Raw genomic sequence first — 25,958 nt, 5'->3', positions numbered from 1 at the left:
TGTTTTTTTTTCTATTCTATTTAATTATTTTCTATTATATTCTACTCTCGTATTTGTCTATTCTTTTTCACTTCTATTCTAATCTATTATATTGTAATTCAAATGTATTCTACTTGAAATTCTAAGACAGTTATATTCTTTCTATTTTATTCTTTTCTATTCTAGTCTATTGTTTTTTTGTTTTTTTTTTCTATTCTAATATTTTCTATTCCATTCTCGTATTTTCTATTATCTTCTATTCTATTCATATTCAAATTTATGATATTCGAAATTCAAATTTCAGAAGATGGTTATCGTCTATTTTATTTTATTCTATTTTTTTTTTCTGTTCTAATCTAATCTTTTCTATTCAAATTTATTCTATTCAAAATTCAAATTTCCGAAGCTGGTATATCATAAGTATTTTATTCTATGCTATTGTTTTTTTTTTTTTCTATTCTATTCTAATTATGAGTCAATGATCTGGAGCAAGTGGAAGTGTAGATGATGATTCGGACTACACTCTTGAAGACGCTCTGATACCCTTGCTGAGATACAAAATGCATGTGAATATTTTAGTATTCTTATATCCGGCCAGTAGGTGGCGTCTTTTAAACCTTTTCCATATTAGTCTTATCTGCTTTGTTTAAATAAAAGATACAAACACAACGGAAGAAGCGGCGGGTCCTTCCTCTCTGCTTTCTTTATTTTTAGACAGGGCAGCATTTATTTTCAATTAGTAAGAGACAGTCTGAAAGCAAACAGCTACTGCTGTAATAAAATCTTTGTAAAACGAAGATTTGTATATACAGGGCCTTGAAAAAGTATTCATACCCATTGAAATTTTCCAAATTTTTTTCATGTTACAACCAAAAATATAAATGTATTTTATTGGGATTTTATGTGATGGACCAACACAAAGTGTCACATAATTGTGAAGTGGAAGGAAAATGATAAATGATACAAATAAATATGTGAAAAGTGGGGGGGGGGAGGGGAATTTGTATTCAGCCCCCTTTACTCTGATACCCCTAACTAAAATCTAGAGGAACCAATTGCCTTCAGAAGTCACCTAATTAGTAAATAAAGTCCACCTGTGTGTCATTTAATCTCAGTATAAATACAGCTGTTCTGTGAAGCCCTCAGAGGTTTGTTAGAGAATCTTAGTGAACAAACAGCATCATGAAGGCCAAGGAACACACCAGACGGGTCAGGGATGAAGTTGTGGAGAAGTATAAAGCAGGGTTGGGTTATAATAAAATCTCCCAAGCTTTGACCATCTCACGGAGCTCTGTTCAATCCATCATCGGAAAATGGAAAGAGTATGGCACAACCGCAAACCTACCAAGACATGTCCGTCCACCTAAACTGACCGGGCCGGGCAAGGAGAGCATTCATCAGAGAAGAGCCAAGAGGTCCATGGTAACTCTGGAGGAGCTGCAGAGATCCACAGCTCAGGGGGGAGAATCTGTCCACAGGACAACTATTAGTCGTCTCTCCACAAATCTGCCCTTTATGGAAGAGTGACAAGAAGAAAGACATTGGAGAAAGAAAGTCATAAGAAGTCCTGTTTGCAGTTTGTGAGAAGCCATGTGGGGGAGGGGGCAGCAAACATGTGGAAGAAGGTGATCTGGTCAGAGGAGACCAAAATTCTACTTTATGGCCTAAAAGTAAAACGCTATGTGTGGGGGAAACTAACACCGCCCATCCCCCTGAACACACCATCCCCACCGTGAGACATGGTGGTGGCAGCATCATGTGGTGGGGATGGTTTTCTTCAGCAGGGACAGGGAAGCTGGTCAGAGTTGATGGGAAGATGGATGGAGACAAATACAGGACAATCTTAGAAGAAAACCTGTTAGAGTCGGCAGAAGACTTGAGACCGGGGCGGAGATTCCCCTTCCAGCAGGACAATGACCCGAAACATCCAGCCAGAGCTACAATGGAATGGTTTACATCAAAGCATATTCATGTGTTAGAATGGCCCAGTCACAGTCCAGACCTAAATCCCATTGAGAATCTGTGGCCAGACTTGAAAACTGCTGATCACAGACGCTCTCCATCCAATCTGACAGAGCTTGAGATATTCTACAAAGAAGAAGAAGAATGGGCAGAAATGTCCTCTCTAGATGGGCAAAGCTGGTAGAGACACCCCCAAAAAGACTTGTAGAGAAAGGGGGTTCTACAAAGTATTGACTCCGGGGGGCGCCATACAAATGCCCCTCCCCCACACTTTTCACATATTTATTTGTATCATTTATCATTTTCCTTCCACTTCACAATTATGTGACACTTTGTGTTGGTCCATCACATAAAATCCCAATAAAATACATTTACATTTTTGGTTGTAACGGGGCCCTTCGGGGTAAAGGCCGCGCTATATTAAGATTCCTCTCAACTCAACTCAAAATGTGGAGAATTTCAAGGGGTGTGAATACTTTTTTAAGGCGCTGTACGTAATAAAAACATTTTAAAACAAATATAAATTCCACCATTTCTGGCCGACAGAAATTCTAATACCTCAACTCTTTTATTATTTTGTTTTATTTACCAAATTTTCGGCGGCTTAATAACGATAGGAGGTAAACATGAAGATTTTATTGAAGGCACTTCTGATATCTATACAGTTCTGTCAAATTTAACAAACTTCCATCTATACAATAGAATCGGTTCAAATCACATGTGCAAAAATCGGACTTATTTTTTTTTTTTTTTTTTTTTTGAGGGAATAAGAAAAACTCTAGAAAATAAAACAATAAATTTACAATGACTTATAAAATGAGATATTTACCATCGTCAATAATAATCGACTAACCTCAAAGGTGGGTGAAGGTGACTTGTTTTGGGGAGTCTGTCGTAGACGTCTAAAGGGATTTTATAGTTGGATTAATATATTTTTGTATCCAATTTGCAAAAGTTTTTTATTCTGCTTTTTTTTCTTTTTTTTTTTTTTCTTTTTTTTTTTTACCAATTTGATGATTTTCTTTTTTGATCTCACATTCAGCTCTTCTAATTTATTCAACAAAGCGGATCCTTCGCCGGCACAAGACGGCCAGTCCTGATCACGTGGCAGACCACCAGGCGGCTCGTTGCCTACTCAATTTTTGACTGGCTACCGGTCCTTCACATTCACCTATAATGGTTGGAGGCGTGTTTTATATATTGCCCACCTTTGTTATATTTCATTGGGTATCAATAAGTGATGACGTTCAGGTTCAGTGCCACCATGGGCTCACGGTGAATCCCGCCCTGGTGAATTTCATCAAATTCTTTGTAACCCCAAAAAAAATGTTCTTTAAACTTCAATCGTTGGGCTCTAAGCCTCGTCGTTGGCTCGAGGCTCAATCGTTGGGCTTAGAGGCCTCGTCGTTGGCTCGAGGCTCAATCGTTGGGCTTAGAGGCCTCGTCGTTGGCTCGAGGCTCAATCGTTGGGCTTAGAGGCCTCGTCGTTGGCTCGAGGCTCAATCGTTGGGCTTAGAAGCCTCGTCGTTGGCTCGAGGCTCAATCGTTGGGCTTAGAGGCCTCGTCGTTGGCTCGAGGCTCAATCGTTGGGCTTAGAGGCCTCGTCGTTGGCTCGAGGCTCAATCGTTGGGCTTAGAGGCCTCGTCGTTGGCTCGAGGCTCAATCGTTGGGCTTAGAGGCCTCGTCGTTGGCTCGAGGCTCAATCGTTGGGCTTAGAGGCCTCGTCGTTGGCTCGAGGCTCAATCGTTGGGCCTCGTTGTGGATGTTTTAGAGGGCTAACGGGCCTAAGCATTGACGAGATTTGCTGCCATAGACTACGATATGGTTCAATGCCGAGGAAGATTCACCGAAAAACCCCAACCTGGGAACTCCGTCAGAGCGGATCCGCTCATCTCCAGTACCAACAAAAATAAAGTTCATGGTTGACAGATTTGCTACCAAATAAAAAAAACGATTTTCCTGGTGCCTATCAATGGCAGCATACATGTAGGGGATAGCCCCACCCACATCCAACCAACAAGACAGGAAAGAGCATGGTGCTTTGGGTTGGATGTCTGTGGAGCTACCAACCATATGTATGCTGCCATGAATAGGCACCAGGAAAAGAGAAAATTGGCTACTTACCTTTCTGTAGTTTTCCTTTCCTGGTACCTATCCATGGCAGCATAGCTATGGTTGTTAGCTCCACCCACATCCAACCAACAAGACAGAAAAGAGCATGGTGCTTTGGGTTGGATGTCGGTGGAGCTACCAACCACATGTATGCTGCCATAAATAGGCACCAGGAAAAGAGAAAATTGGCTACTTACCTTTCTGTAGTTTTCCTTTCCTGGTACCTATCCATGGCAGCATAGGTATGGTTGTTAGCTCCACCCACAGGACAGAAAAGAGCATGGTGCTTTGGGTTGGATGTCGGTGGAGCTACCAACCATATGTATGCTGCCATGAATAGGCACCAGGAAAAGAGAAAATTGGCTACTTACCTTTCTGTAGTTTTCCTTTCCTGGTACCTATCCATGGCAGCATAGGTATGGTTGTTAGCTCCACCCACAGGACAGAAAAGAGCATGGTGCTTTGGGTTGGATGTCGGTGGAGCTACCAACCATATGTATGCTGCCATGAATAGGCACCAGGAAAAGAGAAAATTGACTACTTACCTTTCTGTAGTTTTCCTTTCCTGGTACCTATCCATGGCAGCATAGGTATGATCATTAGCTCCACCCACATCCAACCACAGGACCAATAACCATACCTATGCTGCCATGGATAGGTACCAGGAAAGGAAAGCTACAGAAAGGTAAGTAGTCAATTTCCCCTTTTCCTGGTGCCTACTCATGGCAGCATACATATGGTTGGTAGCTCCGCCCACATCCAACCCAAAGGACCATTCTCTTTTCTGTCCCGTGGGTTGGATGTGGGTGGAGCTAACAACCATACATATGCTGCCATGGATAGGTACCAGGAAAAGAGAAAATTGACTACTTACCTTTCTGTAGATTTCCTTTCCTGGTACCTATCCATGGCAGCATAGGTATGGTCATTAGCTCCACCCACATCCAACCACAGGACCAATAACCATACCTATGCTGCCATGGATAGGTACCAGGAAAGGAAAGCTACAGAAAGGTAAGTAGTCAATTTCCCCTTTTCCTGGTGCCTACTCATGGCAGCATACATATGGTTGGTAGCTCCGCCCACATCCAACCCAAAGGACCATTCTCTTTTCTGTCCCGTGGGTTGGATGTGGGTGGAGCTACCAACCATACCTATGCTGCCATGGATAGGTACCAGGAAAGGAAAATTACAGAAAGGTAAGTAGTACATTTTCAATTTTCCTGGTGCCTCCATGACATTTTCTTTTATGTTCCATGGGTTGGATGTGGACGGAGCTACCAACCACATGTAGGCTGCCAAGGATAGGCACCAGGAAAGGAAAATGACAGAAAGGTACGTAGTCAATTTTCCATTTTCCTGGTGCCTCCATGGCAGCATACCTATGCTTGGTAGCTCCACCCACATCCAACCCAAAGGACCATTCTCTTTTCTGTCCTGTGGGTGGAGCTAGCAACCATACCTATGCTGCCATGGATAGGTACCAGGAAACGAAAATTACAGAAAGGTAAATAGTCAATTTTCCGTTTTCCTGGTGCCTCCAATGGCAGCCTACATATGGTTGGTAGCTCCACCCACATCCAACCCAAAGAACCATTCTCTTTTCAGTCCTGTGAGTTGGATGTGGATGCAGCTACCAACCATACATACACTGCCATGAATAGGCAACTGGAAAGGAAAATTACGGAAATGTAAGTAGTACATTTTCAATTTTCCTGGTGCCTCCATGACACATGTTCCATGGGATGGATGTGGGCGGAGCTACCAACCATATTTAGGCTGCCACGGATAGGCACCAGGAAAGGAAAATTACGGAAAGGTACGTAATCAATTTTACATTTTCCTGGTGCCTATTCATGGCAGCATACATATGGTTGGTAGCTCCGCCCACATCCAACCCAAAGGACCATTCTCTTTTCTGTCCTGTGGGTTGGATGTGGATGGAGCTACCAACCATATTTGGCTGCCATGAGTTGGCAGCTGGAAAGGAAAATTACGGAAAGGTCCATTTTCCTGGTGCCTCCATGGCAGCCTACATATGCTTGGTAGCTCCGCCCACATCCAACCCACAGGACCATTCTCTTTTCTGTCCCATGGGTTGGATGTGGGGGGGGGGCGGAGCTACCAACCATATGTATGCTGCCATGGGTAGGTGCTAGGAAAGGAAAATTATGGAAAGATAAGCAGTAGTTCTTCCATATTCCCGGTGCCTCCATGGCATTCGCTTTTCTGTCCAGTGGGTTGGCTATGGGCAGAGCTACCAACCATACGTAGACTGCCATGGAAAGGCATCAGGAAAGAAAAAAATTATTGAAAAGTATAAAATTTTCTGTTTTCAAGGCCCATATGGTTAAAAAAAAAAATTCTCACACACATTAAAGGAGATCTCCAGATAATCATGGCTCATTTACAACCCAACTGCCGATTGGTTTTTCACTTCCATCCAATTATCTGTCTCCTACATTTGGCTGGCTAAATCCTTGTAAATGTCGGTTATTGCCCTTAGAAAAGAATGCTAAGTGCTGCAAGATCCCATGCATCGCCCCCTCTCTCCGCCTTCTTTTTCTTTAGACAGGGCAGTATTTATTTTCATTTAAAGAGAGACAGACTGAAAGCAAACAGCTACTGCTGTACTATAGTATTCGTAAAACAAAGATTTTATATACATAGTAAAAAATATTAAATCAAATTGACCTTCTTATATCTCCTACATCTGACCGGATGGCTATATCCTAGTAAATGCCAGTGAATGCCCTCAGAAAAATGTATCCTGAGTGTTCCAAGATCCAAAGTATTGCCCCCCAACTCCAATTTTTTAAGGCAGGTCAGTATTTATTTTCAAATAGGGAGAGAAAGTCTGAAAGCAAACAGCTACTGCTGCACTATATTATGTGTAAAACAAAATTGGATTTACAAAGTAAAAAATATTAAATTGACGTTATTGTATTTGCTACATCAGCTAAATCCCTGTGAATGCCAAAGAATGCCCTCGGAAAATGTATCCTGAGTGTTCCAAGATCCAAAGTATTGCCCCTCCCCCGCCTTATTTTTTAAGGCAAGTCGGTTATTTATTTTCAAATAGAGAGAGAAAGTCTGAAAGCAAACAGCTACTGCTGCACCACATTATTTGTAAAACAAATTTTAAATACATAGTAAGAAACAGTAAATCGAATTGACCTTCTTCTTGTATTTCCTAAATCAGACCGGCCGGCTAATCAATGCCCTTAGAAAAAGTATGCCAAGATCCCAAGTATAGCCCTCCTTTTCATCCTTCTTTTTGTAGAGAGGGCAGTATTTTTTTTTTGTAGACAGGGCAGTATTTTTTTTTTGTAGACAGGGCAGTATTTTTTATTTTTTTTTGTAGACGGGGCAGTATTTTTTTTTGTAGACGGGGCAGTATTTTTTTTTGTAGACGGGGCAGTATTTTTTTTTTGTAGACGGGGCAGTATTTTTTTTTTGTAGACGGGGCAGTATTTTTTTTTTGTAGACGGGGCAGTATTTTTTTTTTGTAGACGGGGCAGTATTTTTTTTTTGTAGACGGGGCAGTATTTTTTTTTTTGTAGACGGGGCTGTTTTTTTTATTTTTTTTTGTAGACAGGGCTGTATTTTTTTTCATTTAAAGAAAGATAGTCTGAAAGCAAACAGCTACTGCTGTACTACTGCTGCCGTGTTTGTAAAACAATGATTTTATATACAAAGTAAAAAATGTTAAATCAAATTGACCTTATTATATTTCCTACATCTGACCGACCAGCTAAATCCTTGTAAATGCCATTGAATGCCCTTGGAAAATGTATTCAGAGTGCTCCAAAATCCCAAGTATTGCCCCTCCCCCCCCCGCCGCCTTATTTTTTTAAGGCAGGGCAGTATTCATTTTAAATTAGAGAGAGACAGTCTGAAAGCAAACAGCTACTGCTGTATCACATTATGTGTAAAACAAATTTTAAATACAAAGTAAAAAATATTAAATGAAATTTGTCCTTATCACATCTTCTACATCTGAGCGGCCGGCTAAATCCTTGTGAATGCCCTCAGAAAATGTATGCTGAGTGTTCAGGGATTGCAAGCATCGCCCCCTACAGCATCCAGAGAGGTTTACGGCACATACAGAAGAAGAGGTAGGCCCCATCTATGAGCACCATAAAAAAAAAATCCTGCTGAATTGGTCTGTGTTGGTTTAAATAAAAGGATCTTCTGAACTTTAGCACAGCTGCAGCACTGCCTGGATGGCGTTAACCAGTCCCCTGTGGTAATCCCGCTCGTTTTCCTAGAACTAGCACAGGCTGAAGTCTTTGGCTTTCTGGCTGATGGTGTGGCGCCTCCTTCTTTTGGGCTGTGGGCACTCCCCTCCATAGGACGGCCAATGGAAGCCCTTCATGTGACAGTTCTCGGCCCCGATCTCCTCGGACTCCGAGTCGTCTTCCTGGGGGGAGGGAAAGGTGCGGCCGGGGTAAGCTTCCTTCAGCAAGTCCTCGAAGATCACTTCCAGGTTCCTGCCGGCTTCGGCCACCTCCGAATCTTCCTGTCATAAAATAATAAAAATTATGAATTTTATTACAGTAATTGGAAAAAAAATCTTCCTGGAAAAACATGGAGGACGACGGGAAAATTTTCCTCTTTTAAATCCTCCCTCCATCCCCCCTTCGGTCTTGCACAGGTATAAAAGACACAAATAATATCACTTTGTATCCTTTCATACATCATTCAATGTATCTTTATTATATCCTCCCCTTCAGTCTTGCACGGTTGTACCGGCTCCTCTCCCGGACTGTAATGCCTTCCTCTGATTTCACCGCACACTGTGAGCTTCTCACCATGTACATTAGAAGCTGCAACAAGTCAGAAAGAGCCCCGCCCTCATTTCCTAGCGGGAGGACATCCAGCATCATCTAGCTCTTTCCTTCCCAGCCTGACTGTCCCTGGCCCCTTTCATTCGTTGGATTTATTTTCTTTCAATCATGAAAGCTCAGCATCACATGTGGGTGTTACCAAGGCCTGCCTAGGAACGCCCACTCCTCCATACTGGCACCCGCCCATCAAGACATTTTGATATTTGCATAACTCCTCCCACTGTATCAGGACTGAGGGCACCTAAGAAGAGTACCGGGGGGGAGGGGGGGGGCGGGGCGATGTTTTCCGGAAGCCATGTCCCACCAGCCACGATCTGTCTGCACTGCATAGAGAAGCCCAGAGACCTGGTGATGAGGTCAGTGGGTCTAAAATAAGGTATGTCATGAAAACAGAAAGGGCCTTTGTATGTAAACGCTGCATTAGCATGTTGGTGAGGTGGGAGGGGGACCGGGGAAGGAAATTAAAGCAGAATAAATTTCATCTTTCACATTGACTGCAGCTTTAAAATCGCACGACTTTATCTGCAATTGCACAATTTCAAAGCTACATCTGAATGCGACTTCGGATTGCGACTTTGTGCTCTGAGATCAAGTGTTTGCAATGTTAGCAATGTAAAATCCCCTAAAAAAACAAACGGTGTGTGGGGTCCCCCCCCCCTATATCCATACCAGGCCATTTGAGTCTGGTATGGATCTTGAGGGGGAACCCCACGCCAAAAAAAAAAAAAATGGCATTGGGTCCCCCCAAAATCTATACCTCCATACCAGACCCTTATCCGGGCATGAAGCCCAGCAGGTCAGAAAAGGGGGGGGGGTGTCTCTGATCACCACGCCACCGCTCCAAAGCACCTTGTGCCCATATTTAAATAAGGGACTTGTCAAAAAGCATCTCTAGTTTTTTTGGAACACTACACTGCTTTTTTTGGTGAATGGGTAGGGGTACGGATCCAGGAGGCCCCTTTCTTAAAGGGCGCTTCCAAATTCCAATAAGCCCCATGTCTGCAGACCCCCACAACTACTGGCCAGGGTTGTAGGGAAGAGGCCCATGTCCCCAGAAACATGAGGACCAGGTGCTTTGTTGAATGCATGTGGCCTGGTATTGTTCTGGAGTGGGGGGGGGGGCACTCGGTCGTCGTCGTCATCCCTTTCCTGACCTGGCAGGCTGTGTGCTCAGATAAGGGTCTGGTATGGATGTCGGGGGGGACCCCACACCTTTTTTTTTGGGGGGGGGGTTTTTACGTTGTTTTTTTTTTTTTTTTTGAGGCAGGGTTTCCCATCAAGATTCCTACCAGACCCTTATCCGGGCACGAAGCCCAGCAGGTCAGAAAAGGGGGGGGGTCTCTGATCACCACGCCACCACTCCAAAGCACCTTGTGTCCATATTTAAATAAAGGACTTGTCAAAAAAACATCTCTTTTTTTTGGAACACTACACTGCTTTTTTTTTTTTTGGTGAATGGGTAGGGGTACTCATTCACATGGGGGGGGGTGGGATCCGGGAGGCCCCTTTCTTAAAGGGCGCTTCCAAATTCCAATAAGCTCCATGTCCGTAGACCCCCACAACTACCGGCCAGGGTTGTAGGGAAGAGGCCCATGTCCCCATAAACATGAGGACCAGGTGCTTTGTTGAATGCATGTGGCCTGGTATTGTTCTGGAGTGGGGGGGGGGGGGGCACTCGGTCGTTGTCGTCGTCCCTTTCCTGACCTGGCAGGCTGTGTGCTCAGATAAGGGTCTGGTATGGATGTCGGGGGGGGGGGGCCCACGCTGTTTTTTTTGGGGAGTTTTTTTGGCGTGGGGTTTTCCCTCAAAATCCATACAAGACCGAAGGGTCTGGTATGGTCTTGGGCTGTCGTTTTTATTTTAACTTTTGAGGTAGGGTTTCCCATCAAGAGTCATACCAGATTCATTTAAAAATTGGCGTGAGGTTTTATCCATTCCAGGATGGTCAAAGGACAAGTCGCAATCATCTCAAAGTCGAAGTCACATGGAAGTCGCAACCTGAAGTCACAGGGTAAAGTTGGATTGGAAAGTTGTTTAACTTCTGTGTCGGATCAGTGTGAACAGCCTTACTGCTTTTACCGGCGAGCCCGGGGAAATAATCCTACTGGCCATAGAGGTGAACAGAGACCAGATCGTCTCTGATCACCTCTATGATCCTGGAGGACCGGAGTGACATCATGACATCCCTTCCCGTCTAGGGCAGAAATAAAACAATAAAAAAAAAAAAAGAATAAAAGAAACAAACGATCAAAAAAAAATTTTAAAACGATCTTTTTCTTTTAAAGGTAGAGGAGAGATTTGCGATCTTATAGACCTTAGATCTCTCCATAAAGAGGACCTGTCATCCTCATTTCTATTACAGTCCTTGTAATAGCAATAAAAGTGGTGGGGGAAAAAAAAAATTAAAGGGGCAGTGTAAAAATAAAAAAAGAAGAAAAAAAAGCGCCCCATCTTTCCACGATCGTACGCATTTGTAAATGCTATTTGCACCCCACAGGTATGAGGTATCGCCGCGATCGTTAGAGCGAGAGCAATAATCCTAGTGCTCGACCTCCTCTGTAGCTCTAAACATGTAACCTTTAAAAAAAAAAAAAATTGAAACAGTTGCCTAAATATAACGTCGTTTGTCGCCATTCCACGAGCGTGTGCAATTTTAAAGCATGACATGTTGGGTATCTATTTACTCAGTGTAACATCATCTTTTATATTGTACCAAAAAAAAAAAATGGGTTATATATGTTTTTTTTTCCTTGCATTAAAATTCATAAAAAAATACTTTTTTCCCCAAAAAATTGCATCTGAAAAACTGCTGCACAAATACCGTGGGGCATGAAAAAATTTGCAAAGATCGCCATTATATTCTCTGCTAAAAAAAATTAAAAATAAATAAATTATAATAATATATATATATATATATATATATATATATATATATATATATTCTGGCAAAGTTTAAAACAGCATTTTTTGCTAGAAAATTACTTAGAACCGGCAAATATTTTATATATTTATAAGATCGCCATTATATTCTCTGCTAAAAAAAAAATTATAATAATAATAATAATAAATATATATATATATATATATATATATATATATATATATATATATATATATTTTTTTTTTTATATATATTACTGGGGGGGGGGGGGGGCTGTCACCGTTTGAAGACCCGCCCTTTTCTGGCACTTCTGGCAAAGTTTAAAACAGCTTTTTTTGCTAGAAAATTACTTAGAACCGGCAATTATTTTATATATTTATAAGATCGCCATTATATTCTCTGCTAAAAAAATTAAAAAATAAATCAATTATAATAATATATATATATATATTTTTTTAGCAGAGAATATAATGGCGATCTTATAAATATATAAAATATTTGCCGGTTCTAAGTAATTTTCTAGCAAAAAATGCTGTTTTAAACTTTGCCAGAAGTGCCAGAAAAGGGCGGGTCTTCAAACGGTGACCGGGCCCCACAGCCCCCCCCCCCCCCCTGTTTTACTTACTTGAGCCCCTTCATCCTTCATCTCTTCGGCGGGGACGCGTTGTCTCTCTCTGCCCTTGATTGGATAGATTGATAGCAGCGCAGCCATTGGCTCCCGCTGCTGTCAATCAAATCCAATGACGAGGGCGCTGGGGGGGGCGGGGCTGAGTCCGGAAATTCGTGTCTGTGGACGCAAATGATGGACTCGGGAGCGTGCCCGCAAGGTAACCCCCTTGGTATAGCGCTTCTCCTAGGGGGTTATCTGATGTGGGGAGGAGCAGCGAGAGCCGCCGGGGGACCTCAAAAGAGGTGGATTGGGGGCCACTCTGTGCAAAACGAGGTGCACAGTGGAGGTAAGTCTGACATGTTTGTTATTTTTTTTAAAACACGATCCTTCACAATCACTTTAAATCTTTAGCGGAGTGTACCTAAATATGACGAGTAGCGCTAGCTGGAATCCGAAGCTCCTCTGTACATATGGTGATATTGGATACAATGTCACCAAATAAAGGAAGGTGTCACCGGATTGTTAGGGACATTTAAATATCTATTTCAGAACGCGATCGTCTACAACAGAATACCGACCTCTCCTGTTACCAAGAGCCATTCATCACCCTCCCCCCGTCTTATGTTTCCCGCTCCGTCATCCCCGATATTATATTTCCGGCAAGCTGCAGGTCCAAATCTGCGCAGAGCAGTGAAATGAGTTGGCCGGAGTTCAGGTATTGAGTGTCCGTTGTGACGCACTTCAAACCCCACTAATTGCCTGTAATGTACACAGAGCTGCGAACGCCGACTAAGCTCCTCCGCAAATATTTAGAGGCTGAAAACGCGACGGCAGCCAACTTCTGGCGGACGGGCATTGGCTGCAAATGGGGTGGGGGGGGGGGGTGAGAACACCAGAGAATTTTCATTTCCACAATGAGAAATTTACAAAAATGTTCATAAAATTCGAAATGTTTTGGCGAAACGCGTTGGAGTCAATCTGAAGTTTAATTATTTTATTATTTTATTTTATTTTCTATTTTTTATTTTATTTTTTATTTTAGAGGCATTGATTAGTCCCTGCCTCCCCACAAATCAACATGTAATAATAAATACATTTTTTATGATTGTATTACATTATTTAGAACCAAGTGATCTCATCACCGGGTCTCTGTGCTTTTCTAGGCAGTGCAGGCAGATCATGGCTGGTGGGAGGGGCCAGCAAAGTGCTGTACATAGCTTCCTGAAGACACCACAGCACTCCGCCTCAATACTCCTTCCAAGACCCCTCAGCCCTGACGTAATCAATGGGAGGGGGTTATGCAAATATCAAAATGCCTCGGTGGGTGGAGTCAGTCTGCAGAAGTGGGCATTCCTAGTCTGGCAGTATTTGCATAGGTAGCGCCCACATGTGATGCTGAGCTTCCATGATTGAAAGAACTAAAATGCAATGAATGAAAGGGGCGGGGGGGGGGGGGGCAGGGACAGTCAGGTTGGGGAGGAAAGAGCTAGATGATGCTGGACGTCCTCCAGCCAGGAAATGAGGCGGGGCTCTATTTGACTTTGAAGAGCGAATAATAGGATTTTTTTCTTCACCCTTACCTGTAAAATCCTTTTCTTTGAGTACATCATGGGACACAGAGTCAGGCTAATATTCATTACCTGCTGGGTTATACTTCATCTCCAGGTGAATGGACACTGGTAGACCAAAGATCTTTAGACAGGAAGTGATCCCCTACATAACCCCTCCCATACAGTAAGTACTTCAAGTTTGTAGCAAGCACTGAATCCTCAAAAAAGAGGGGAGGGACCTCTGTGTCCCATGATGCACTCAAAGAAAAGGATTTTACAGGTAAGTATGACCAAAAAAACCCATTTTCTTTTTCATACATCATGGGAATCCTCGGCTGTTCGAACATCCATTTGATGCCCCAGTTGAAGTCCAACTTGGACGAAACGCGTAGGGCTGCTTCTTATGCTTCCCATATTGCCGGGGAGGGACCTCTGTGTCCCATGATGTACTCAAAGAAAAGGATTTTACAGGTAAGTATGACCAAAAAATACCATTTTCTGTTTCATACATCATGGGACACATCATGGGAATCCTCGCATGTTCGAACATCCATTTGATGCCCCAGTTAAAGTCCAACTTGGATGAAACGCGTAGGGCTGCTTCTTATGCTTCCCATATTGCCGGGGAGGGACCTCTGTGTCCCATGATGTACTCAAAGAAAAGGATTTTACAGGTAAGTATGACCAAAAAATACCATTTTCTGTTTCATACATCATGGGACACATCATGGGAATCCTCGCATGTTCGAACATCCATTTGATGCCCCAGTTAAAGTCCAACTTGGATGAAACGCGTAGGGCTGCTTCTTATGCTTCCCATATTGCCTTTTAAACCCATCTGATCACAATTTTTTATTTTTTCATTTTATTGCAATTTGTATATTTGGCATTTTTTTTGCAAATAAAAACGCCAATTGGTACTCTCAGTTCTACACCATTGGGAGCTTGTTTTTTTTATGTGTCTACATGTTACTTGCCCCTTGTGTACTTTGAGTGACCTGAGAAACACACATTTCGATTTCCTTGGTGCCTGCGCTTTGGACTGCCGAACCTCCCGGAGGATTGTGGACAGGCGAAAGACCTCATACAGCCGGCTTTCTCCAAGTGATTATCGTTTTACGCTTATAAGATCTGGTGTCCCTGACATACAGGTCCACCAACTCTGGTAAGAGTATTTTATCAAATTCAATTGTTTTGGATGTTAGTACTCCTTCAAATACAGCTGACCACTGACTCCCCTTATACAGGATTGATTTCCGAGCCCCGGTGGCCCACCACCTTTCCAGGAGGGACTTCTAGTGGACTCTTCCTTTGTTTTTCCGTATTGGATTTCACACTTTTTAGCGCTACATTTTTTCTTTGTATTATCCATTTGATGCGATTTTGTGAACGTAGGCCCTGAAGACCAGGCTGCAGCCTTACAAATCTGAGCCCACAGATGCCTGGATGGTGAAAAGCCCAGGAGGTTCCTACACCCCTAGGTAGAATGAGCTCTCACCCTAAAGGGAGGAGCTTTACGTTCCAGATCATAGGCCTGAATGACCAACTGGTGGACCCAATCGGCAATGGAAGCCTTGGAAGCTGCCTCCCTTCTTGGGTCCTTTTGGTAAAACAAAAAAAGGAGTCTGATCCTTGGATCTCCCCAGAGAACTAGACAAATGAACCTTGACTGTCCGGACAACGTCCAAGGAATGCAGTCGTCTCCCTTCCCGCCGAACGAGGCTGAGAGAAAAAAGGAAGGCGAAATAATGTCCCGATTCAAATGAAAAGCCGATACCACTTTTGGCAAAAAAGGATGGAAGAGGTCGGAGCAGGACCCTGTCGTGGTGAAGGTTCGAGTACGGTTCCCTCCACGAAAAGGGCCGCCAACTCCGACAGCCTTCTAGCCGAGGTGATGGCCATCGGGAAGGCTAGCTTGCGTGACAGCAAGTCTAATGTAATTTCCTTGATAGGCTCAAATGGTTGTCTCTGTAACACAGACAGCACCAAATTCAAGTCCCAAGGACACATCTGTGATTTAATGGGGGGGGAAGCAAACGAGTTGGATTGTGGACGGCGAAAGACCTCATACAGCCGGCTTTCTCCAAGTGATTATCGTTTTACGCTTATAAGATCTGGTGTCGCTGACATACAGGTCCACCAACTCTGGTAAGAGTATTTTTATCATATTCAATTGTTTTGGATGTTAGTACTCCTTCAAGTATAGCTGACCGCTGACTCCCCTTGTACAGGATTAATTTTCGAGCCCCGGTGGCCCACCACTTTCCAGGAGGGACTACTAGTGGACTCTTCCTTTGTTTTTCCGTATTGGATTTCACACTTTTTAGCGCTACATTTTTTCTTTGTATTATCCATTTGATGCGATTTTGTGAACGTAGGCACTGAAGACCAGGTAGCAGCCTTACAAATCTGAGCCCAACGATACCTGGATGGTGAAAAGCCCAGGAGGTTCCTACACCCCTAGGTAGAATGAGCTCTCACCCTAAAGGGAGGAGCTTTACGTTCCAGATCATAGGCCTGAATGACCAACTGGTGGACCCAATCGGCAATGGAAGCCTTGGAAGCTGCCTGCCCCTTGTTGGGTCCTTTTGGTAAAACAAAAAAAGGAGTCTGATCCTTGGATCTCCCCAGAGAACTAGACAAATGAACCTTGACTGTCCGGACAACGTCCAAGGAATGCAGTCGTCTCCCTTCCCGCCGAACGAGGCTGAGAGAAAAAAGGAAGGCGAAATAATGTCCCGATTCAAATGAACATCCACTTTTGGCAAAAAGGGTGGAAGAGGTCAGAGCATGACCCTGTCGTGGTGAAGGTTCGAGTACGGTTCCCTTCACGAAAAGGGCCGCTAACTCTGACAGCCTTCTAGCCGAGGTGATGGCCATCGGGAAGGCTAGCTTGCGTGACAGCAGGTCTAATGGAATTTCCTTGATAGGCTCAAATGGTTGTTTCTGTAAAACGGACAGCACCAAGTTCAAGTCCCAAGGACACACCGGTGATTTAATGGGGGGAAGCAAACGAGTTGCCCCCTGCATAAAGGTTCAGACCAACGAGTGGGAGGCTAAAGGTCTATGGAAGAATATTGACAGGGCCGAAATCTAACCTCTGATTGTACTCAAAGCCAATCTGATTTCCACAGCTGACTGTAGAAAAGAGAGAATTCTCCCAATCATGCATTTACGAGGATGACATTTTTGGGCTTCACGCCAAGCAATATAAGTCTTCCAGACCTTACGATAAATCTTCCTAGTGACAGCTTTTCTAGCATTCACTAGGGTAGACACCACTGGTCCCGAGATGCCACGGTCCTTTAACACCCTTGGCTTCAATAGCCATGCCGTCAAATTTAGAGACTGAAGATTAGGGTGGAATATAAGACCTTGAGACAGTAGATCGAGGTGGTGTGGAAGCGTCCATGGCCCGTCTATTGTCAGTCTCACAATCTCCGGGAACCAGTGACTTCTGGGCAAGGCTTGTGCCACCATAATGACTGGGAACCCCTCTCTCTGAATCCTGCACAACACATGTGTAAGGAGAGGGATCGAGGGGAAAGCATAAACAACGGAGTAGTGGCTCCATGGAACTACCAGAGCATCTGCTCCGATTGCCAGAGGATCCCTTGTTCGGGACACAAACTGCTGTAGCTTGTTGTTGAACCTGGATGCCAATAGGTCGACCTCTGGCCACCCCCATTGCTGGAAAGTTTCCTGGAACACCCCTTGGTGTAGGGGACCATTCCCCCGGGCAGATCTACTGATGGCTGAATCTGCCTTCCAGTTCTTTGTTCCGGGATATGGACTGCAGACAGAATCGGCACATGTCCCTCTGCCCAGGCTAGTATGTGGTTTACCTCCTTCAGAGCTGAATGACTCCCGGTACCACCTTGTTTTATATGGGCCACTGCAGTGGCATTGTCAGACTGAACCCTGATGGGGCAGTCCTGAAGCTCCACCGTCCAGGACTGTAGGGCCAGACGTACTGTCCGTAACTCCAGGACATTAATGGACAGGATTTGTTCTGTCCTTGCCCATTTTGCTGAGCTGTGAGCCCCTCTAGGGTCACTCCCCAGCCTGAGAGACTGGCGTCTGTGGTCAGTACTCTCCAAGTTACCGGGAGGAAGGATCTTCCCTTTCGCAGGTTCTGATCCTGCAACCACCAGTTTAGGCTTAAGCATGCCCGAGGAGATAAGAACATTGGATAATCCAGGGCTTGTCCTTCTGACAAGATGTCTTGTTGTATAGGCCTGGAATGGAACTGGGCATAGGGCACTGCCTCAAAGGAGGACACCATCCTTCCTGGAAGACTCATACAGAACCGAATTGTCTGGTGCCCCTTATCTGACGCGCCTGATCCTTCAGGGCAAAGATCCTAATGGGTGGCAAAAATACCCTTGCTTGGACCGTATCTAGGATCAGACCTAAATACTTCAGACTTTGAGCTGGTCTCAATGCTGACTTTTCAGTATTTATGATCCAGCCCAAGCTTTCTAAATACCACACTGTGCAGGTTATGCTCTGTTCTAGAGCCTGTAGTGAGTGATCTCTGAACAGGAGGTCGTCCACATACCCGAGCACCAAGATCCCTTGGGCCTTAAAAGACCCAGTACTGGTGCTAGCACCTTTGTGATCACCCGAGGAGCTGTGGCAAGCCCCGAAGCGTAGAGTCACAAACTGAAAATGACGTTCCTCTACTGAAAATCGCAGGAACCTCTGATAGGTACATGTAAATACGCATCCTTTATATCAATGGAGGCTAGAAAGTCTCCCATCTGGAGCGAGGCTACTACTGAGCGGACAGACTCGATCTGAAAGGACTGGATTAGTAGATACTGGTTCAGGGATCTTAGATCCAAAATGGGCCTTGTGTCCCCGTTTGGTTTTTGAACCGTAAACGGGTTCGAATAAAACCCTGCGCCCCTTTCGGATACAGGAACCCTTTACAATCACTCCTTGATGCACTAAATGATGTAGTGCCTGAAAGTTTCTTTTTGGAGGATCCGAGGGAACGCTGGATCTTAGAAGCCTCTGAGATAAAGTCGAGGTGACCCACTTGTCCTGAACCACTGTTCTCCAAATGTCCGCAAAGTGCCGCAGCCTTCCCCCCACCCAATAGAGTGGGTGGCGTCCCCTCAAAAGGAGGGCTTGGTGCTGGGTTTAGAAGGGCTTTGGACCCAGGGCTTTTTCTGGCCCTGGCCTTTCCCCTGGCACTAGCGCCCTTTTGGCGGAGGAACTGCCTTGGCGCTGAGATATTTGAGGATGCAGTCCCAGTCCCGGCGAACGGGCGCGGCTGTATTCGCATATGACACGAATCTTCGTGCGTCCAGATTAGGCTACGGCGCATGAGCGGCTTCCGATCGGCCGCCAAACAAACTGTTGAGCATTTTGGTGAATGGATGTGCGCCCGAACAAAGATCCGCCTTGTGAGCGACCATCCATTCAAGGTAAAAAAACAGTCAGACACAAGCAAAAAAGGTATACTTTACAAACACCCACAGATAGCCCAAAACTCCTCCATATGGTCACCGCACACAGGTGTCCAGCCTCTAGGTAGCTTGACTGATTGTTAGAATCACTGGGACACCCCACAATAAGTAAATAAAGGGGTTTCACTTACCCGTCCAGGCGCAGGGCAGCTTAGAAACTAAGAGCCCAATCTTCACCTTCCTGTCACTTGAGGACTTTCAAGGACTGGGTACTCTTTTCATGTTTAGAGTCCACTACCTTGGACCTCTACAGCACCCACGCAGGAATGCCTTAGCGCTGTAATGTCCAGGATTCCACTTCGCAGGGTCCTGCGCCTGGAGGTCGCATTACAGGCAAAACCTCGCAGGATCTTGAGTCTTCTTTGCGAGGCTCGGGTACCATCTATCTAAGCATATAGAGCCTGTGTCAAATGGAACCGATCGGTCAATCCCTTGATTCATTTAAGAACTGTTTGTGGAACTAGAAACCTGGGGGTCAGAGAGCTCAAACAACCATGCCCATCCACCTTGCAGAAACTGGTAAAAAAAAAAAAAACGAAGTACTTCCTGTGTGGGAGGGGTTATATAGGGGATCACTTCCTGTCTGAAGACCTTTGGTCTACCAGTGTCCATTCACCTGGAGATGGCGTATAACCCAGCAGGTAATGAATATTAGCCTGACTCTGTGTCCCATGACGTATGAAAAAGAAAAACAATATTTAATAAGATATCTTCATCATCACTTACATAGTTAAATTTAGCACAATTCCAAAACATGAGCCTTATGTCGGACACCAGCTCCTCGGGGGTGGAGTAATGGGGGATGTGCCTCTTCTGCAGCTTCTTCCGGATGATTGACAGGTCCATCGGCCTCTTGATAATCTGGTAATAGTGACGTGCCTTCATTAAAAGATGTGCATATAACAAACACATCAATTAGTCTGATGGAGGACACCGGATACATTGTGAATCCCTAATCACATCACATGACTGTCATAGACCAATGACATTCATAGAGGTCTGTTTGTAAAACATTTCGCTGTGCAAATAGCTCATCATTCACACAAATAATACCGATAGTTTGCCTAATACATTCCTTTCCTGTGATCATCAGCTCCATCTAGTGGTCAAAATAAAGTATTTTCCTGATTGAGGTGTTTCAGGAAAAAATACAGCATTATGGCCACTAGGTGGAGCTGACAGTCATAGCGGGGAAAAAAAAGGGTAAATTAGGAGGATTATTTGTGACATTGACACAGCAAATGTTTTATAAATAAGCCCCATAAACTGTATTCAAACCTTTTTTTTTTTTTTTTCATTATTTTGGATGAAGTGTTAATGGGATAGAAGCTCTGTCCTGCTTTTGTTGCTGTCTCTGTCCCCACTGGTGACTAGGACAGAAACGCAAAAAATATTTTATCGTCATTAGAACAGGAAGAGAAGGGAAATCTTCTCATGGGGACACCTGTTCTGGTGACAGCACCCTCACTTTGGAGATTCTTCCTTTCATTTCCTGTTGTGTCTTCAAGACAGGAAGTGAACGTAATTCTCTCCAATGGGACCCAAGTGGCAAGAAAAAAAAAACCCTAACGGGGGTATTTACTGTGGGCATTTTTTTTTTAATGCCCAGACTGAGCCAAGTGGACGCCTCATATCCATCTGTTATTATATATTAATAAAGTTAATTAGCTGCCATCCCTGATGGACAATTCATCTATTTTTTAAGACGGGCTGGACAGACCCCCAAAGTATTTTTTTCCCAGACTGCCCTGGCTTGATGCTGACTTTTTTTTTTTTCTTGACCCTTTAAATGTCTTGGACAGAGGTAAATTAGTGTCCAAAATCTGGTAAAAAAGAGTATAATTTATCTAAGCATATAAAGCCTGCGTCAAATGGATCCAATCAGTCAATCCCTTGATTCATTTAAGAACTACAGAAGCTGCAATATATTTTAATATGTTATTACTATTTTGTTTATCTTTTGTCTTTCTATTTTTTATCTTTCTATTTTAGGTTTAATTATATTTGATATGTTTTAATGTATTATTTTGATTTATTTATACTGTATATATTTTACTTAAGTTTTTTTTATTTTACTTTATCCATTTTTAGATTTGATACATTTCTTATATTTCATAATTTTTCTATGTTTATACTGTATTTTATAATTTTTTATTTTATTATTTTATTTATTTTTATTTATTTTATTTTATTATTTTGTATTCAGTTTTATAATATTTTTTTGATTTAAATTATATATATATATATATATATATATATATATATATATATATATATATATATTTTTTTTTTTTTTTTTTTTTTCAATTTTTATATTGGTATTTTATAAATTGTATTATTTCATTTATATTTTACATTTTTTTTAATTTTTTTATTTTATTTATATTGTATATTTTATTTAGAATTTAGAATTTAGATTTTTTTTATTATTTTAATCAATTGTTTATTCTTTATAGTTACATTTTATACATTTTTATTTTATTTAGATTATTATTATTATTATTAATTTTATTTTATATCATCATTATTATTATTATTATTTTATAGTGTAGATTTTTATTTTATTTTATTATTTGTCATAGTTTATGCATTTTTTTAATCATATTATTTAATTTGTATATATATATATATATATATATATATATATATATATATATATATATATATATATATATATATATATATATATATATTAGATTTTTTTAAGATATTTTAGACATTTTTATTTTATTATTTTATTTAGATTTTAGATCTTTTTTTATAGTTCATCCATTTTTTTTTTATTCTATAATTTAATTTGTACATTTTCTTTGTTTTATTATTTTTGTTTTATTGTATTTCTATATTTTTATTTTTTACAATTATAATTTTTACTTTTGATCCATACTTTCCATGAAAAAAATTAATAAAAAAGTGTTTGTGTGTGTGTGCGTGCATGTGTATGCGTGTATACACACACACACACACACTTTTTGCATTTTTTTTATATAAACCATACAATTATATGTATATATATATATATATATATATGTGTATATATATATATATATATATATATATATATATATGTATATATATATATATATATATATATATATATATATATATATATATATATATACACATATATATATTTGATGATTATAATCATCACCATGTAAAAAAATATATATATATATATATATATATTCATTCATTTATTTTTATTTTTCATGGTGATAATTATAATTAGATTGTACAACAGGTGTTAAAGACCGGTATATAAAGTATATCTATAACCTTATATATGGTCTGGAATTATCTGCACAGGTTATTTTCAGATCCCTGATGAAGGGAGCCCTTCTAAAACACCCGAAATGCGTCAGCTTTAAAGTGAATATTTTTGGAATAAATAAAACTCATTCTGAACTCAAGTCTCAAGTCCCACCATGTATTCCTTCCTGGTCATTACCGGGACCCGATCATTGCCATGGCGATCGGTTTCTATGAATCCCACCAACACAACGGAGACCCATTTTGGTGCCTCGGCCATAAAATGCCGGATTGGGCGCCCCGTGTGTTTCTAGCAATAGCTGCTCATCATCCAGATAGAAGAACTCACCAGAGGACTGACCGGCTCCTGGAAGGGGACACTCAGACTGTTACAATACAGAGAGAGGACCAACTTCTCACACTTCTGTGGAGACAAACAAATGATCAGAAACAATGTATCTGCCTGGAGGGAACTAGGAAGGCGCCACACAGCGCTCCTCCTCAGACGTTTCCTTCAACAGAACAAACTCATTATTAAGTTCTACAGCGATCCCTCCCCCAGTACAGACCCTCCCAAGCACAGTCCCCCTCCAGTATAGATCTCCCCCTCAAAGCAGCTACCACAGTACAGATCTCCCTCCTGAGCAGTCCTCCCCCAGTAAAGACCAACCCCCCGCCCTTCCCCAGTACAGTTCCCCCCCACCACAGCTCTCCCCATCCAGAGCAGTTTCCACTAGTACAGATTTCAGAGCAGCACCCCCCAGTGCAGATCTCCCCCAAGTACAGCTTCCCTTCAGTACAGTTGCACCGCGCCCCCCCCCCCCCCCCCCCCCCCAGTATAGATCTCCTCCTAGTACAGGTCCCTGAGTACAGATGTTCCACTCAGAGCAGCTCCCCCTCTCCCCCAATATAGATCTCTTCCTAGGACAGCTTTTCCGAGGACAGGTCTCCCCCAGTACAGTTCCCCTACAATACAGAATCTCCCCCAGTACAACTCCCTCCAGTGCAGATCTCTCCCAGTACAGCTCCGCCAGTACAGATCTCCCCCAGTACAGCTCCGTTGAGTACAGATCTCCCCCCAGAACAGATCCGCCAGTACAGAGCTCCCCCCAGTACAACTCTCCCCCCAGAATGGCTCCCTCCAGTACAGCTCTCCCCCAGAACAGCTCCCTCCAGTACAGATCTCCCCCCAGAACAGCTCCCTCCAGTACAGATCTCCCCCCAAAACAGCTCCATCCAGTACATATCTCCCCCTAAAACAGCTCCATCCAGTACAGCTCTTCCCCCCCAGAACAGCTCCCTCCAGTACAGCTCTCCCCCCAGAACAGCTCCCCCCAGTACAACTCTCCCCCCAGAATGGCTCCCTCCAGAACAGCTCCCTCCAGTACAGATCTCCCCCAGAACAGCTCCATCCAGTACATATCTCCCCCTAAAACAGCTCCATCCAGTACAGCTCTCCCCCTAAAACAGCTCCATCCAGTACAGCTCTCCCCCTAAAACAGCTCCATCCAGTACAGCTCTCCCCCCCAGAACAGCTCCATCCAGTACAGCTCTCCCCCCAGAACAGCTCCCTCCAGTACAGCTCTCCCCCCAGAACAGCTCCCTCCAGTACAGCTCTCCCCCCAGAACAGCTCCCTTCAGTACAGCTCTCCCCCCAGAACAGCTCCCTTCAGTACAGATCTCCCCCCAGAACAGCTCCCTTCAGTACAGATCTCCCCCCAGAACAGCTCCCCCAATAAAGATCTCCTTCTAGTACATTTCTACTAGTACAGATCTATCCTCAGAGCAGCTCCCCCCTCCCCCAGTAAAGAACTCCCCCCAGTACACATATCTTCCTAGTACAACTTCCCTCAATACAAAGCTCCCCCTCAAAGAACCTACCCCCAGTACAGTTTCCCTCAGTACAGATCTCTACCCATCATAGATCTCCCCAGCACAGATCTCCCCCAGTACAGATCCAGGGCCGCTCATAAGGCAGTACAGTCAGCTCTCCTGTACTGGGCCCAGGCCCCATCCATTGAAAAGGGAGGCCTGAGCAACTGCTGAGCAGGAGAGCCAGCTCTACTGTCTTATTGCAGACATCAAACCTCTTCTGCTTCCCCCTGCAATGCTGACAGCTTCTCCTTCTCTTTTTCCCTCCAGCTGCACTGCAGGGGGATAGGTTCTAGCATATGCACCCCTTCTATTTGTTGTTTGGGCCCCCCCTGTGTGCCCCTTTGCCCCGAAGTGCTGCCGGCCTCCCTCCTCTCCCACCGGCAGCTTCTGTGTGTACACAGAGGATGTTTTAGGATGGAGAGTGGGGGAAGGGGCTAGTAAAAGTGTTTACTGGCTCTTTTCTTTTCTGAATGAACACAGTGAGTGATCCGTACCAATCAGTTCTGTGTTTATTCATCACCGATTCATAGCAAATTGTGTTTACTATGCTTCAATTTGTGAATGAGAAGAAAGCTTCAGAGCACTTCCTATTCGTCTTCTGTGCAGCTGAGGCTACAGAGAAAGGGATTTATAATTCTATAGCAGGGATATGCAATTAGCGGACCTCCAGCTTTGCAGAACTACAAGTCCCATGAGGCATAGCAAGGCTCTGACAGCCACAAGCCTGACACCCAGAAGCAGAGGCATGATGGGACTTGTAGTTTTGCAACAGCTGGAGGTCTGCTAATTGCAGATCCCTGTTCTATAGCATGTTCTTAGTCGCTTTCAGCTGGGGGGCTGTCAGGTAGGCTGTATGGGACTCCGAGATTTCTAACAGCAGCCCTGTACAGATCTCTTCCTAGTACAGCTTCCCCCATTACAGATCTCCCCCACAGAACAGCTCCCCCCAGTACAGATCTCCCCGACAGAACAGCCCCCCCCCAGTACAGATCTCCCCCACAGAACAGCTCCCCCCATTACAGATCTCATGGACAGAACAGCTCCCCCACAGAACAGATCTCCCCGACAGAACAGCTCCCCCCAGTACAGATCTCCCCCACAGAACAGCTCTCCCCCAGTACAGATCTCCCCCCCAGAACAGCTCTCCCCCAGTACAGATCTCCCCCCCAGTACAGATCTCCCCCACAGTACAGTTCTCCCCCAGTACAGATCTCCCCCACAGAACAGCTACCCCCCAGTACAGATCTCCCCCACAGAACAGCTCCCCCCAATACAGATCTCCCCCACAGAACAGCTCCCCCCAGTACAGATCTCCCCCACAGAACAACTCCCCCCAGTACATATCTCCCCCACAGTACAGATCTCCCCCACAGAACAGATCTCCCCCAGTACAGCTCTCCCTACAGAACA

The 25,958-nt window shown here is 43.5% G+C and overlaps 1 protein-coding gene across 7 annotated transcripts in view; it reads right to left on the bottom strand.

The window, feature by feature from the left end:
* Positions 1-2,562: 2,562 nt before the first annotated feature.
* The window catches only part of TRIM66 (tripartite motif containing 66), an 83,530-nt gene continuing 60,134 nt past the window's right edge, over positions 2,563-25,958 (bottom strand). For 6 of the 7 annotated variants that reach the window (XM_077453657.1, XM_077453659.1, XM_077453662.1 and 3 more), the window contains exons 17-19: positions 23,023-23,097; positions 20,148-20,300; positions 2,563-8,575 (exon numbers count right to left, since the gene is read on the bottom strand). In XM_077453657.1, coding sequence (XP_077309783.1) covers positions 8,327-8,575; positions 20,148-20,300; positions 23,023-23,097 — 477 coding nt within the window. In that variant the 3' untranslated portion in view covers positions 2,563-8,326. The remainder of the gene's footprint in view (positions 8,576-20,147; positions 20,301-23,022; positions 23,098-25,958) is intronic. The other variant, XM_077453664.1, reaches the window with a different exon arrangement.

The sequence above is a fragment of the Lithobates pipiens genome, unplaced genomic scaffold (genome assembly GCF_037356315.1).
Source record: "Lithobates pipiens isolate NorthernLeopardFrog02 unplaced genomic scaffold, aLitPip1_a1.2 Scaffold_24, whole genome shotgun sequence".
NCBI lineage: Eukaryota > Metazoa > Chordata > Amphibia > Anura > Ranidae > Lithobates > Lithobates pipiens.
The sequence above is the reverse complement of the archived record's forward strand: the minus strand, read 5'-3'. Positions and strand labels throughout refer to the sequence as shown.